This window comes from Bombina bombina, chromosome 7 (assembly GCF_027579735.1).
Source record: "Bombina bombina isolate aBomBom1 chromosome 7, aBomBom1.pri, whole genome shotgun sequence".
Taxonomy (NCBI): domain Eukaryota; kingdom Metazoa; phylum Chordata; class Amphibia; order Anura; family Bombinatoridae; genus Bombina; species Bombina bombina.
In genome coordinates, this window is record NC_069505.1 from 300,395,200 (window position 1) to 300,412,850 (window position 17,651).

The 17,651-nt window shown below is 38.7% G+C and overlaps 1 protein-coding gene across 2 annotated transcripts in view; it reads left to right on the plus strand.

Moving 5' to 3' along the window:
• Window positions 1–17,651, plus strand: part of SHQ1 (SHQ1, H/ACA ribonucleoprotein assembly factor) — a 296,452-nt gene that overhangs the window by 37,368 nt on the left and 241,433 nt on the right. The window contains exons 1-3 of one of the 2 annotated variants that reach the window (XM_053720887.1): window positions 13,791–13,909; window positions 16,104–16,257; window positions 16,512–16,576. In XM_053720887.1, coding sequence (XP_053576862.1) covers window positions 16,115–16,257; window positions 16,512–16,576 — 208 coding nt within the window. In that variant the 5' untranslated portion in view covers window positions 13,791–13,909; window positions 16,104–16,114. Of the gene's footprint in view, window positions 1–13,790; window positions 13,910–16,103; window positions 16,258–16,511; window positions 16,577–17,651 lie in introns of those variants that run through there. The other variant, XM_053720888.1, reaches the window with a different exon arrangement.

Sequence of the window (17,651 nt, forward strand, 5' to 3'; positions counted from 1 at the left end):
GCAGAGAAAGTTCACAAGATGAGGTAAATGGCACTCACCACAGGCAGGGTGGTCTTCGGCGGCAACAGGCAATGAATCAGAGAAAGGCAGTCCAGGGGTAAACCACAAGAAGGGTCAGACAAGCAGGGTCTGGCAACGGCAAAGCAGTCCAAAGGTAAACCACTAGAATAGTCAGGCAGGCAGGGTTTGGCAACGGTAAAGCAGTCCAAGGGTAAACCACTGGAATGGTTAGGCAGGCAGGGTTTGGCAACAGAGAGGCAATACAGAACAATAGGGGTTAATCAAGCAGAGTGGTCAAACACACAGAGTTCAGCAGCAGTATTTTAATCCAGTAATATAGCGGTTAACAGGCAGAGTGGTCAGACAAGCAGAGTTCAACAGCAGTATATAAATCCAGCAATTTAGGGGTTAACAGGCAGAGTAGTCAGACAGGCAGAGTTAGCAGCAGTATATCAATAAGGCAATCAGAGAAGTAACAATCTGTCACACCCAGGAGCACACAAGGTAACACCTATACATGGGCAGTGATAGATCATTTTTGAGAAACTTACATAGGCTCAGGATTCGCGCCAGAGGCGTCCGACCAGCATCAGAGAGAGAGGAGCGTGCAGAGATGACATCAGCGCTGCACGCATCTGGACCCAACAGCCCCTGGCAACGAGCAGGGATGGAGACGCTGCGCCCCTAGCAACGGCTAGAGCGGCGCGCGTGACAGCCTCATTTGTCAGTGACAGCGCCATAATGGGCTAGCTATCTATAATAGGTCCACTACTTGGATAAACAGACAAGCCTCCCTTAGAAAATGTAACCCACACTGCATAAATCTAAATTTCTAAATCCCCACATTTTCATATATGACGTAAAAAAACAATCTCATAATACTGTAACACACCTAGTAAAGAAGGCTTAATTACAGTATACTGAGAACTTGAAAACCGCCCTATTAATACTTAAAAATTTAACTATTTAGATATTTTAAATTGCACTTTTGATATCAAAGATCTGGTGTCAGATCAAAGTAATTGCCAAAGAAAGAGGAGAACTACATTATTTGTTTACAAACTACATTTTTGCACATGTCTAGTAAATTATTTATGCCTTGATACAAAATATAGGGCACGATCCGATATACGGCGTAGTTTTTGGCGCAAGCGTGGGAACCTGCGCCGCCCGTAATTTCACCTCGCACATCGGGGTATTACATATAGGGCGCAATCCGATATACGGCGTAGTTTTCTGCGCAAGCGTGGGAACCCGCACCACCCGTAATTTCACCTCGCACATCGGGGTATTACATATACTGCGCCGTTAGATGCTAAACTGGCGTAAGTAGGACAAACTGGCGATCTTCCGAAAAATGCTCAAATAAACATTTTAGTCGTCGCAAGTAACTTACGCCTGTATTTTGTTCACGTAAAGTCTCAATAAAGAGTAGTTTTATGCAAATTAGGCTAGCACTCGTAAAAATGAACCGCAACTCCATCTAAAAATGCTACACGTAATTACGCTATTCAAAAGTCATATATAAACCAATGCGCAGCCACCATTTTCTTCAGTGTGTTTGGATGGTTCGTTGAGCTACAGCACACTACAGTGGAGTGGAGGATTAGTCAGAGTAGAGAGAGAGGCGCAAACAGAGGAGTTAGTTAGGTTGCATTGTTGGTTGGTAAAGCTTGTACACTTACACATATTTTTACATATTGCACACATATTGCATACATACATATACAAAGACACCACACTTTTTTTTCAAACACCTCACACATTTTATTTCAATTTTACAGTGTGATAGGCTGAGTGTTTGGTTGTGATTGTGTGTGATTGAACTGGGAATGAGTGTGTGAGTGTGTAGTGTGAGAATGGCAGGGAGAGGTAGGGCGGAGGGGAGGAGGGGAGAGGAGTGGCAGGGAGAGGAGTATTGTAGAGGATAGGAGGAGCAGTGGGGTCCTCATCAGGGAGTAAGTGGAGTGGGGAGAGGGAGAGCTAGAAGGGATGATGGGAGGGGAGATGCCCGAGAGCCCCAGAGACCAGGCACATCTAGAAGAGGGACAGAGGGTGCACATGGGGACAGAAGGGGGGAGGAGGGAGAGGATAGGGAGGAACCCACACCAGGGACATCACAGGGAGCAAGCCAGGTGTCCACGGAGGATGAGAGGATGAGATGTCCAAACTTCCCATTCAATGAAAATGTTGCCCTAGTCCAGGCCATCATGGACAATCACAGTGCCCTCTTTGGCCAGGAGAAGGGCAAAAGGCAGTGCCAAAAGGCATAAAACAGCATGGTTGGCGGTAGAGGATGCCGTCAACAGTGTGGCCCCGCAGAGGAGGACTGTTGAGGGCCTTAAAAAGTGGTGAAATGACTGCAAGAGGCGGGTGAAAGAAAAGATGGGGCAGGAAGCTATGCACCAGAGGGGAACAGACAGTGGTCCACCCCTGGACATAGAATACAACACCTGGCAGGAGATGATACGCAGGTCCCTGAGTATCACAGCAGTCCATGGACTTCCAGGGGCTGCAACCACAGCACATCATGCTGGTGAGTAACATCCCACACACCAGTATTATATGTATTTGAGATATAATATCCTTTAATATCACACATTCATGTACACAATGAGGAGCATGGTATTTGGCCTACTAACAAAAACATCTACAATTATATTTGACATTAATGCTACTTAACACAATGCAATTCATGATATGAGGTGGAATAGTGCAATACTAACATGTCTCAGAGTAACACAGGCCACAAGCCACATGTAGAGTTTTCAGTAAATGGACACTATAGCCATCACAATACTTTTAGCTCAAGAAAGCAGGGTCTGTGCCTACATCAGGCTAAAGTAAATTGTGAAAAATTTTTGTGTGCAGATATTTGTGAACAGGTAAATAGTAAAGCAAAATTCAGCTGGCGTAACTATTCACTCCTAAATTGGAGTCCCACTTTTCGCGGGATACACTTAGCTGTAAAGATATTATATCCAGTCCAACAATCCTGCTTAGTAGACAGATCTTACGTGCAGAGGTAATCCATACCACATCCACAACACATATAGTATAAATAACAGTTGTGAGATATACTTAATAATGCACAATGGCATGGAGCCAGGTAAGTATCGTATCACTCACCCTCCTTGTATGTAGCGGTATTCGTGCCTCTGTCACACACACAACAGGTGAGTATTGCTGTTGTAGGCTGTTCTGAACTCCGGAACTATTCAGGCTCTCCTGAACCCGTAGCAAAGCAAAAATTGTAAGTCTAAAACAGATTCACAGTTCCAGGGTAGAAAGGAGAGAGAGAGGTGAGGTTTCCAGTATGTTAAAACATGTACTTTATTGATATATCTTAAAACAAACCGGCACAGCAAACAGTGAAATCCTTCTGCTGACGCGTTTCCTGCCTCACTGGCAGTTCATCAGAGCATACGGATAGTAACTTACACAGCTGTTAAATCACTTGCAACAATGTATATCAGACCAATCAGAAACAAGTCATCTGAGAAAACTTACACACCTAAAACTAGTGTTCATTTAACCCTTGATAGTACAAGACTTAATAGTTATAAATTAACGATTAGTCAAACAATGAAATTCTATACATTTGTAATTGAAAAACAGACTTTAAAATTGAAAAAATATTTTAAAAGCATTTGAATTGGGATACGATCATGGAATGTTTCCATCACAACAAAGATAAAGTGGATTTTATTTAACAGACTCTGGCACTTAGGTATAACTATCCAGATTCGTCTGCACGCTTAAAGAGACAAAGAGGGACTAAGCCTGATACAATAATGTTAGAAAAATATATAAATATATATATCTGAATAGCATGCCTGTGGACTATTTTCCAAGTATAAAAGATAAATACTAATTATAATAGCAAGTCTGCAGGCATAATTCTAAAGATATAGTCATAAATATAGCGTGTCATATTTTTTTATATATATAAGAATATAAGACAAAATGGCAGAAATAATCTATATAGAATGGTATTAATGTATGCACAGAATCTATTCTAGGACAATATTCCTAAACAATAATTAATGTGTGTTTGGTCTTAAGCACCTGAGGTCTGGTAAATTCCTAGATCAAGAAACTTAGAATGAAGCTTCCTTCTCTATAGGGGAACATATTAGTCACAACAACAAATGATACACATCTAAAGAAAAACAGAGAGTGAAATCTTTATAATGACAAACAATGACAGATTAGCCAATAGTAATCTATTTGTCAATGAAAAGTTTCACGTCACTGATTTTGTTTATTCCACAAGGGTAACCAGTCTTAAGTGTATAGATCCAAAAGATCTCTCTTTTACTCAGGGCATGGTACCTATCACCTCCTCTAACTCCCAAAGAGACTTGTTCTATGCCTTGGAACTTAAAATGCTTCAATCTATTTTCGTGTTGGAAAAAATGCTTAGCAACTGGTGTCTTAGGGGTCTCAGCCTCTAGGGACAGTAGATGTTCCCTAATTCTGTCTTTCAGATTCCTAGAGGTGAGACCCACATACTGAAGCTTACAGAACATGCATGTTACAAGATAAACTACAAAAGTTGAATTGCAGTTTATCTTGTCCTTTATTCTATATGTCTTACCAGTGTTGGTGGATTTGAATGCGTCTCCTATAATGACATATTCACAAGTTTTGCACGGTTTTCCTCCACATTTGTGAAACCCTACATTAGTAGGTAACCACTGACTAAGTGTGACTGTTCCAGAATTTAATTTTGGTCCAAAGTTTTTTCTTAGGTCATCTCCAATGGTGTCAGATCTACTAGCGATAAAATTACAATTTTTAGAAATGTCTTGAAGATCTATATCTCTCTCAAGTAGTGGTAGTCTGGTTTTAATTATGCTGCATACCTCACTAAACTGTTTACTATATCTAGTGATAAAGTTAACGCCTTCTCTCTTTTTGCTTTTATTATCTGTACTTGTTTTATCTTTCAATAGTTCTTTTCTATTGAAAGTGGACACCAAAGTTGATATTTCTTGCAATTTAGTTTCTTCATATCCTCTATCAATCAGACGTTTCGTTAGGCTATCTGCATGTTTCCAATAATCTTGTAAATTTGTACAATTTCGTCTGAGCCTAATGTATTGTCCCTTAGGTATACCTTTCTTAAGATGCCCTGGGTGTGAGGAGTCAGCTCTCAGAATCGTATTTCCGCTGATCTCCTTCCTATACACTTCTGTAATCAACTCACTGTTATTGTGTTTTAGGAGTACATCCAGGTAAGGTATACTAGTGTCTGATGTACTATAGGTGAACCTTAAATTTTGGTCATTGAGGTTAATGAACTCAACAAATTGCTCAAGTAATTTGATGTCGCCGTCCCAGATCAGAAGAACATCATCTATGTAACGTGTGTACAGTGTTATGTTCCTCTGAAAGGGATTGCAGACATCAAAAATTTTCATCACTTCAAAGTTGGCTAGAAAGAGGTTTGCATACGAGGGGGCGAATTTCGCCCCCATCGCTGTACCCCTCAGCTGTAGAAAAAACTCCCCATTGAATATAAAATAGTTTCTATTCAGTAGAAAGTTAATAGCCTGTAAGATATAGTCTATAAGCTTATCTTCATAGCCTGAATACCTCACGAGCATATTTTGTATAGCTTTAATGCCTAGAGTGTGTGGGATGCAAGAGTAGAGTGAGACCACATCTATTGTCACAAGATGATAGTCTTCACTCCACTTTACATCTTGCAATAGTCTGATTAGATGTTTAGTGTCCCTGAGGAAGCCTGGTAATGCTTGTACGATGGGCTGTAGTTGTGCATCTACCCATTGTCCAAGCCTTTCCCCCAGGGAGCCAATAGCAGAAATTATGGGTCTCCCTGGGGGAGTCTCGAGGGATTTGTGTACCTTCGGTAAGTATTTAAAAACAGGTACCCTAGGATTCTCTTCAAAAATGAATTCACTAGTTTTAGTAGACAGAATAGAATTTTCCATTCCTAAGTCTAGGAAGTGTTTTAATTCCCTTTGAAACTTAATTGTAGGGTTAAATGTTAGTTTTTTGTAAGTTTCACTATCCCCTAATTGTCTATAAGCCTCAGTAAGATAATCTTTTACGTTTAATACTACAATAGAGCCGCCCTTGTCAGAGTCAACGATTGTTATGTCTTTATTATTTTTAAGACGTTTTAATGCATGTAATTCTTTGTTACTCAGATTTTTATACCTGTGTGAGTCATTACTGTCGTTACTATTTACTTTTTTATGTAACGACACCAAATCTTGCTCTAAGATAGAGTGAAACAATTCTATAATATCATTCCTAGCTTGGACAGGATAAAAGTCACTTGGTCTGTGTTCTTTGATTATTTGCTGTTTATTCACTCTGTTATCAATGTTTGTGGTATTACTTTGTAACTCACATAGGGATACTATGTCACACAGATCATTGAAATTACAGTTATCGCTTAAATTGACATTAACCCTTTGCGTGTCACAAGGTAAATCTGACATACTCAAATTTTTAAAATGCTTTCTCAGTGTTATCTTTCGCACAAATTTATTGATATCAAGAATTGTATCAAACAAATTAAAGTCTCTTGCTGGTGAAAAGCCTAGTCCCTTGGTGAGAACTGAAACCTCATGTTCATCCAACTTGGTGGAAGACAGGTTAATTATTTGCCGCTTGCATAACTCTTCTTCTTCCACTGTGTTCTGCGGCTGGGATATCTTGGGACAGACGGGTTTTTCCCTTGTTGATCTTCCACTTTTTCTTTGTTTTTTTCTTTTTTGTGTTCCACAGTTGTAACCCCGTTTTTTGGCCTAGCTCCTGAGGCTAGATCTGTTTCCTCATTGGCTCTAATCGGTGTTGAAGTGATTGGAGTTGAAGTCTCAGAGGTGGCCGATGTTGAAGCCAAAGCAGAATTATTATCACTGGTCATAACTGTACTTTCGAAACTTGAGAATGTCACTTTTTTGTTGTTTTTGTGACTGCCTTTATTTTTATTATTCTTTTTCTGTGATCTTTTTTCAGTGTTCCAATTATATACAATATTCAGATCATAGTCACGTGTGTCCCTTGTATATTTCTTGTATTTGTGTTCAGAGAGATCCACACTTAGTTTTTCTAAAGTCTCATCCAGTTGGTTTTGAAAAGGCAAAAATTTCTCATCATTTTTTAAAGGCTCTAGTTGTTCTTCTAAATTTTCAAGTTCTAATAGAATATTCTTTCTTTGCTCCTTTTTGAATGTGACCAGTTTTTTCATTAATATCAGTGAGCAATCACTAAGAGACTGATTCCAAGATGCCATAAATTCTGGGTACTCTTTGTGGAATGCCGGATATTTTTTCATTCGTAGTCCCCTTGGGATTTTCTTTTCTTCTAGATATTGTTCAAGGAATTCTATGTCCCACCAAAGTTTTAATTCTTTTATATGCACTTTTTCTTTATTCATGAACAGAGTTCCCAATTCAACTTTATTTTCAACTGTTGCTGTGCCTTTAAATAGTTGTTCCATTCTCTCTCTCCTCTGTTTATCATCACAAGCAGCCATGACCAAATCAAATATTACTTGTCACACAGGATAATGAAGTTTACACTGTCAAAGTCCACACGGAGATAAATTCAAGACAATGAAATTTACAAAATTTTTTGTGTGCAGATATTTGTGAACAGGTAAATAGTAAAGCAAAATTCAGCTGGCGTAACTATTCACTCCTAAATTGGAGTCCCACTTTTCGCGGGATACACTTAGCTGTAAAGATATTATATCCAGTCCAACAATCCTGCTTAGTAGACAGATCTTACGTGCAGAGGTAATCCATACCACATCCACAACACATATAGTATAAATAACAGTTGTGAGATATACTTAATAATGCACAATGGCATGGAGCCAGGTAAGTATCGTATCACTCACCCTCCTTGTATGTAGCGGTATTCGTGCCTCTGTCACACACACAACAGGTGAGTATTGCTGTTGTAGGCTGTTCTGAACTCCGGAACTATTCAGGCTCTCCTGAACCCGTAGCAAAGCAAAAATTGTAAGTCTAAAACAGATTCACAGTTCCAGGGTAGAAAGGAGAGAGAGAGGTGAGGTAAAGTAAATTGTGTGACCATAGTGTCACTTAAAGAACACATGTTTTCCATCATTGACATGTACACATAACTATTGTATGAAACACATACCTATATACTGCGCATATTAAAATCCCTCATATCACAAATCACAATGTGCACATGCATGTTATAGAGTTTGACATGAGAATCAGTATAGGCCCTAGCATGTATCAATGTACATTGTATGCCCACATGGACATATATATGACTGTACTAATCCCTCTCATCATTTGACTCCTCCACAGAACCTTCTGTCACAAGGATGCAAACAGGCATGCCGCCACCTCCACCACCACCACCAGTCACAGGCATGCCGCCACCACCACCACCACCACCAGTCACAGGCATGCAGCCACCACCACAAGTCTTCAGGCAACCACATGAACATCATGCTCCCAGGCATGAGCAGGGTTGGATGGCTTCAGTTGAGGACCCAGAAGTGATGCCACCACCATTGACATATGACCCCTGGCAAGATTCCTGACCAGAGGAATATTCTTCTTTTGACTTTGAGGGGGAGCCAAGACAGCCACAAAGGGTCCATGTATTTAACCCCCCCCCCCCCCAACACAATCTCAGGGCAGTCATGGCTTTTACACACAGGCTATGTCACAAGAAGTGACAACTGGACAGGCTGAGTGGTCACACACTGGTCATCAGTGGGACTATCAATCCACCCTGAGAGCTCCACCATCCTCTTCACTTGGGAGAGCTCCACCATCCTCTTCACTTGGGAGAGCTCCACCATCCTCTTCACTTGGGAGAGCTCCACCATCTGCAGATGAACATATAGCTGAAAGTACTCAAGCACCAGCAGATGCAGCTGCAAATGTCCCACAAACACCAGCAGATGCAGCTGAACCTGCACCTCAAGCACCTAGAAGCCCTGCTGCTCAAGAGCCTGTGGATGCATTGTATTCTCCCCTGGGTGAGGAATACATTGCACTCCAGAGGAGGCTCATAACAAGCTCCGAGAGCAGACAAAGAGACCAAGAGAGGTTTCACAGGAGCCAAGAGAGGTTCTTCAGGAGCCAAGAGAGGTTACACAAACGTAGCATAGAGCTGCAGAGGGACATGGCAGCATCATTAAGTGGAATTGTTCAAAACCAGTCACAGATGATGCGAATTCTGTCTGATATGCCGATGCAGATGGACAATAGATGGCGGGAACAAAATCAACTCTTGGGTGTGTTGGTTGAGCACTTTACACATCAGCAGGACTCTGCCTCCAGCCTATCATCTGTGGCCAGCACTCCAGCAGAAACATCTGAATCTTCTCAAACCAGGAGAACAAGGAAATCCACTACAGTCACCTCATCCCCCTCATGCAAGAAGCCTAAAAAGAAATAAATATTCTTATAGTTCACCATAAATCTTGTCCTCTGTTATTTACCATATAATTGTCATCCACATCCATGTGAGTTGTGCTTTAGTACACTAATATTGTTAAAACATATAATAAGGCCTGTGTAGAAATGGCCCAAAAAAGGTAATATTATCATGTTTATGACATATTCATGTTCTATAAACCACATCACATAGTTGTGTATGAAGGGTACATATAGTAATATTCACTTCTAAGATGTAAATCAAGGTTTCTCACATCCAATAGAAATTGCCACGTGGGTATATATATATATATATATATAAATAATAATGTATTTACAGAAGGTGTGAACATAAGATATAAACATCCATTTTCATTCTTCTTAATGATAGTCAATAAATCATAGTGACCTAAACATGAATTAAACAAATGAGATATTTTCAGTAATTAGGGTGGTTAAGGGAAGGGGGGTGGGATGTACTAGTTTCACTTACATGCAGTGGAAATCCGCAGTATGTAATTCTATGACCAGCTGCAGCAACAACAGCAGCAGGGGCAGCACCAGGGACAGCAGCAGCAGGAGCAGGGACGGCTACAGCACCATGACCAGGGACCTCAGCAGCAACTAGAGCATCAGCGGGTATATCATGAACAACAGGGGCTTGTAGGGTTTCCAGCACCCCTTGTGCCCCACGAGGCTGTCTATCTATGTAAAGCAGGGGAAACATGGTGGCTAATGAGGGTGTGCACTGGCATGTGTTTTAAGGCTTCTGGGTGAGAGGTTGTGCTGTTTGTGATTGGTTTGACACACTTGCCGGGGCAGGACTAATAAATGCTTAGAAGATGTTTAACTGTTTGAGATCAAGCGGCTGATATGTATGTGATTGAGCATGCGTTTGTTAGGCCTTCAGAGAGTTACGTTGGTTTTTAAGTCAGTGCAAGGGTTGCTGCGCCTGCAATTTGTGGCGAGATGAGAATGGAGTAGACTTTCTGAATTCTACGCGCATTAGTCCTTACGCTGTATATTGGATACCAAATTGCGCGTCTCTTCTATGTTAGTCTATGAGTAAAAAAAATACGGGCGAAGGGTGAAAAATAAGCGCGTAACTTGTATGCTACGCCGTATATGTAATACCAAAATCGTGCAAAATCTGGCGGCACCGGCTTTTGCGGCCGACGCTGCATATCGGATCGGGCCCATAATGTTCTAATGCTTGAGAGCATTTATTGCTAAATGTTTGCAGTACACTACAGGTTACATCCTATGGAACCTACTTAAGAGATGTGAAAACCATTTTTGTTCTTTTGCAAATATAGCAGCAGTTCAGTGGAAGGACAGAGTGGGACAAGGAGAAGATAGGACTGGACATGGGCACCGCAGTTAATTAAAGTGCCACTAAACCCAAAATCTTTCTTTCATGATTCAGATAGAACATACAAATTTAAACATTACAATTTACTTCTATTGTTTATTTTGCTTCATTTTTTTAGATATCCTTATTTGAAGAAAAAGCAATGCACATGGGTGAGCCAATCACATGAGGCTTCTATGTGCAGCAATCAATCAGCAGCTACTGAGCATATCTAGATATGCTTTTCAGCAAAGAATATCAAGATAATAAAACAAATTAGATAATAGAAGTAAATTAGAAAGATGTTTAAAATTGCATTCTCTTTCTAAATCATGAAAGAAAAAATGTGGGTTTCATGTCCCTTTAAGTGATACCAGCCCACTGCCACAAATAAATGTATATAATTAAATGTCTTCCCTACTTACACCAATCCATTATTTTATATATATATTTACAGAAACAAAACAGGGTATCAAATTGCGCTGTGTTACTTTGTATCAATGCATGAAATTAAACTACAAACAGTCTCTCCTGATGTATTTTCCAAGACAGCTGGAACTGATGGATCCACTATCACCAGTGGATATGGGGGGGAGTCTTTGGCAGTAGTTTAGGCAGGAACAGCGCTCATAGAAAGGGATAGAAGAAAAAGCAAAAGCAACCAAAAGTGTAATTTGTACACACAAAGGTGATGTGTTTTGAAATGCAAAAAACTTGCTCACCTTGTAAAATCTCAAACATGTGAGGTATGTGATGTTCACAGAGGGGATATATATCCCTATCTGTGTTATAGATGCGTCTTTATTTTCTGCTTCCACCTCTTGTAGTATGGTGGTATACAAGTGGTGATGAGATTGGGGCTCCCAATCAGAGTATTTAAGATGGTTTATGTCTTTGTCATAGGAAAACAAATGATATCCTAAATAAATATCCTGATATCCTAAATATACACCCCCTATTGCTGCATGAATGTATAACGGCTAATAGGTTGTTGTCAACACTGTAATCTGTTTTCTATTGGCTTTAAAGGTAAAAGAGTGACAGAGCAAATGAGTGTTAGCTTATAAAGAAGGTTAAGCCCACATGTTAGTGAGGAAATACCAGACGACCTATAGGTGATTGGATAAAGAACATACCTGGGTTCACACAATGTCTCTACAAAAGCTCAACCTTAGGCCCCACCCTTGATCTCACCACATATATTTTTTCATAACTAAGCAGTCATTTTATCCCCTTGGTTGCCTGTAACACATGTACAGAGCAGTGATGTGACCCCCTTGGCTGCTAGAGGTACACACCCAGCAATGATTGAACACCCCCATGGTTGGGTTGTCTGCAACACATATAATAGAAAATGCACAGTGTAACTTCTTTTTGAGCCATATATCTAATGCATAAAGGCCTAGAAGGCCCTTTACATTTAGCTGACAGGGGTCTTTAAAAATACTGGGCATATCCTGCTAAAATACTGGACTGTCCCTTTGAATACTGGACACCTGGCAACCCTAGTAATGTGCAGCATATATGCAACATTTTGTTATAACATTGTTGCTATATAATGCCACAGCCACATCCTTAGGATACCTATGTATGCCCTAATGGAATTGAGCTAACTTTTAACAAAGCATAAGAGGTGAAAGACACATTTGATAATAAATGTAAAAGTGGAAAGTTCTTTTTTTTTATTGTCACTGTATCTGAATAATAATTAAAAAAAAACATTACTGTATGCACTTTTAAAAGCGGTACTCTGAAGTCTTAATCAATTCAGCCACTTGCAGAGCCAGGAGTGATGAACTCTTATACATTATCATTTATGTATGGGCATCAGCGTATTTATTGAAAAGCAAAACATATTTCAGTGGCTTAGGGGTCTTGCGATGTGTATTCCCTATTTTGTTAATGAATTTAGGAAAATTAGCAAATATGTATCTCCAATTATATTCCCATGTTCTACTACATGATTTATATAGTATTTATATATATATTTATTATGTAGTATTTATATATATTTATTATGCAGTATTTATTTATATTATGTAGTATTTATATATATTATGTAGTAGTATTTATAGTGTGTATATATATATATATATATATATATATATATTATGTAGTATTTATATATATTATGTAGTAGTATTTATAGTGTGTGTGTATATATATATATATATATATATATTATGTATTATTTATATATATTATGTAGTAGTATTTATAGTATATATATATATATATATATATATATATATATATATATATATATATATATATATATATATATATATTTTATGTAGCATTTATATATACTGTATATTATGTTAGTATTTATACTGTGTAGTAATTGTATATTTTGCAGTGCACTGTTGACCCATTTCTAAATTCGTTTTGCTGATGTCCTGTCGAAAATGGTAAACTAAATGGCAGTTTAGACAAGAACAGGAGAGAGGTAAGGGGCAGTGGGACGTAGCATCCCCATCCTGGGGAAGGTGACACTGACAGAATGACAGAGGAGAGCTACGTGCCACTGCCAGTCCTCCTGTGCGACAGTAAACAAGAAAATAAGTTGTTTCTTGCAAAACTACAATACACTTCGGACACATGCGGTCCCCTCTCCTCCAGTAGGGTCTCTGTACCTATAATAGGGTGAGTGCGCCGCCTGCAACAATGTATCACATTTAGTTATAATGTATAATGCGCGTGCACGCAATGTATCAATTTAGCTTTACTGTGTAGCGCGCACACATGTACGTGCGCACGTTAGCACAATGACTAAAGTGATACATTGTGTGCGCGCGCGCACGCAGTGTATCTGGTATTTATTTACTGTATAGCGCGCTCACAATGTATCACTTTAGTCATGGAGCGCGCGTACATATTAAATTAGTTTATAAGAGCAAAATGCCCCGCCTTCTTCGCCTCACACTAGCCCCGCCTTATTGTAGCTATCCAATCACAACATGAGATTTAAGACCCGCATTTCCCACAGTAGTAAACTTATTACCAGGCTTATTGGAAGTACTGACCGTTGATTGGTGGCTGAAAGAAGGGGCGGTTAACTATTCTCCAATTAGCCACCACATTGGACACGTGTTTAGCTGGAAGCCGGAAGCAGCGTGGTACTAAAGAGCTGGTACTGAGGAAAGAGGTAAATAAATATGCCCCATGTTTAGGTAGTTACTGCTCTGTTATCTAAAGGGAGCCGCTCTAATGATCACTTAATGCTGCAGTAACTAATATATTGGCTTCTAAACAACAGGATATATGTAATCTGTACGCATGTGCTAAGCAAAATATCTAAAAATAGGCCCCTGAGATCCTAAATATACACCCCCTATTGCTGCATGAATGTATAGGTTTTGTCAACAATGTAATCTGTTGGCTTTATAGGTAAGAGAGACATGGGTGACAGCAAATGAGGTATAGCTTATAAAGAAGGTTAAGCCCACATGTTAGTGAGATTCAGGTGTCAAGAGTTGATCTGGTATCTCATATGGACTTACTGGTAACCTTTTACTAATGCTCACTTTTAAAAGCTGTTTATAATAAAGTTTTACACGAGTTTCATTCATAATTAGTAGCCTATTTCTGCCCATGTTATACATGCTCATATGTGATAAACTGGAAATGAAAGTGCTCTAATGTGGTAGATCATTTTATTATAGCTCTGTAACTGCAAAACACAGTTAAATTAAACTCCAGAACAGCAATATTTTTCTGGGATCTAGCTGGTGGTTGGTGGCTATGCACATATGCATTTTGTCATTGGCTCCCCAGATATGTTCAGCTATCTCTCTGCAGTGTTTTACTCTGGAGCTGATATGTTTAACTCCCAGGTACGTTCACATTTGTTTAAAAATCAACTGTTTTATTTTTATTGATGTTTGATACATACCAGGTCTATTGATATAATTTTTGCTGGAGTTTTTGTTACAGTATATTAATGTTCTCACTAGCAACTATGCAACTCTGTGTTTAACCCCTGCAAAGGGGTTAAACACCTAGTTAAAGTACTGCTATGGATGCTGCTGGTCCAGAGAAAAAGCTGCCAGGGAGCCAATAGGCTGCACAAGTGACACTGTGAGTCAGCTGTAGTTCCCTGTGGCCCCCAAACAGTACTTTAACCATGTGCTTAACCCTTTTGCTGGGGTAAACAAATAGAGTTGCTGGGTCACTAGAGCTACAATTCCATGCGCTAATGAATGAGTGTATTTTATTTTTTCATTATAATGGACCTTTAACATTTTGTTTGTGCAAGCCATTAAAGGGACAGTATACGCCAATTTCCATATAACTGCATGTAATAGACACTACTATTAAGAAGAATATGCACAGATACTGATCTAAAAATCCAGTATACAACCTTTTAAAAACGTACTTAAACCTCCCAATTCAGCACTGTTGATGAGGTTATGCTGGGACACCCACTGAAATGGGCTGAGAAATCAGGACTAGCAGACACTCCCACCCCCCTCCCCTGCATATGAAAATACCCATTATACAAATAGGAGAATGCTGGAATCTGTAGACATCAGTGTACAGTATATCTAAAAAAAATTGGGCTTGGTTAGGAGTCTGAAAATCAACACAATGTTATTTAAAAATAAGAAAAACTATACATTGTTACAAAAACAATCCCAAATGGGCAGGTAGCCCTCAGTTTATGCCGGGGTTAGGTTCCAGAAGGAATGGTTGTAAATTGAAACCCAGTTTATAATGTAAGTCAATGGGAAGTGAGGGATATAGGTTCCAGGCCCCTCTCAAAATTGGCATAAGTAACACCTAATACATTATTTTTAAAGCTTTAAAATGAAGACTTTAAATGCTAAACAGCATTATAAACCTAATAAAATAATCACACAACACATAATATATAATTAAACTAAGTTAAATGAACAAAAACATTTGCTAAACAGCATTATAAACCTAATAAAATAATCATACAACACAGACTTCACTTGCATTTTTCTGCAAACAGTTCTTTCTATGCATTCCAATCTGGACTGATTTATAGACAGGAAGATCTTGTTCCTTTGAAATCTGCTCGATAGCTCAGGTCTGGTTAAACTGATTAATGTCAGCTTGCTTGGCTTTGCTGCAACACAAGCGGACAGCTCCACCTACTGGCTATTTTAATAAATGCACTGCTTCCCAATGCTTTTCAATAGCAGTCACATGACTAGAAAAAAAAGGTTGTTATTCTGAAACGGTGTAAATTGAACCGTTGTAAAACGAGGGCCACCTGTATACATGGATATTCTACAAAACATTTATGCAAAGAAAAATCTAGTGTACAATGTCCTTTTAACAATGTATTGCACTTTCTAAATTTTGTGTTTTAGTTGGCTTCACTATGATAACCCCTGCATTTGAGTTGGTTCAAGATGAAGACTTCCTTACTATAAATATCAGGATTCCTTATGCCAAGGTTTCGGAGATTGATGTTTACATTGAAGGAGATGATTTTAAGTTTTATGCCAAACCATATTTCTTGCGGTAAGATCACATTTGCTCATTTTTATTAGTTCACTAATGTTTTTAAAAGATACATAAATATTTTAACCTAATGCAACATACTACTAAAACATAATACAAATACACTGGTTAAAATGATTTGCAGTTTAATTTAAAATATTATTACTTCAAACACAAAGTGTATGTGTAATGTACAGTGTATGTGTATGCATTTGTTCTATCAATGTTTCCTGACAATATTTACCAAACTGTACATTTGTCTACTTTGTCTTCAGATTGACACTTCCAGGACGGATTGTGGAAGATGGGAGGCAAAAAGCTAATTATAATTCAGACAATGGTAATATTTTACACTTGCAGTTTTCACTAAACATATTTATATCTTTGCCTTCCCTTACTTTTTACTTACCAAATGAAACTCCTCCCCCAAGGGACGTGGACAGAACTGCCCACTGCCCTGATTACCTATAAAGGTCTGTATTTTATTGAGGTTGTTTTCTATTATAATTACTAGAGGCTTCTTTTTATAAGTGTTGGGGATTAAAGGGATAGTCTAGTCAAAATTAAAATTTCATGATTTTGATAGAGAGTGCAATTTTCTAATTTACTCCTATTATCAAATTGTCTTTGTTCTCTTGCTATCTTTATTTGAATGTAAGCTTAGTATCCGGCCCATTTTCGGTTCAGGACCTGGATAGTGCTTGCTGATTGGTGGCTACATTTAGACACCAATCGGAAAGTTCTACCCAGGTTCTGAACAAACAATAGGCCGGCTCCTAAGCTTACATTCCTGCTTTTTAAATAAAGATAGCAATAGTACGAAGAAAAATTGATAATAGGAGTAAATTAGAAAGTTGCGTAAAATTGCATGCTGTATCTGAATCATGAAAGTGTAATTTTGACTAGACTATTCCTTTAAAATGGAAGAGAGTTAATTATGTGAGTATGGATTGGGCGCCACCAGAATTGTATTTAAATCTCTGCGTTGTCTGATATTGTCTTTTTTCTTTTTCCGTTATTCTTTAGATCCTAGAGGGAAATTTTACTTTGAAGTTTGTTATACCCAGCTGTTTTTTTTTTTTTTTTTTTCTTTATGGGCTATTTCTATAATCTTTAGGTAAAAGGTGATCAAGTGTTGGATAGTCTTGAGAATTTCTCAGAGCAGTCGCAGTATCTTGGTCTTTTGAGACAGTTTTCACCTGGAAGGATTTCTCAAACAGTAGTTTAAAGGGACACTGAACCCAATTTTTTTCTTTTGTGATTCAGATAGAGCATGCAATTTTAAGCAACTTTCTAGTTTACTCCTATTATCAATTTTTCTTTGTTCTCTTGTTATTTTTATTTGAAAAAGAAGACATCTTTGCTTTTTTCTTGGTTCAGGACTCTCAACAGCACTTTTTTATTGGTGGATGAAT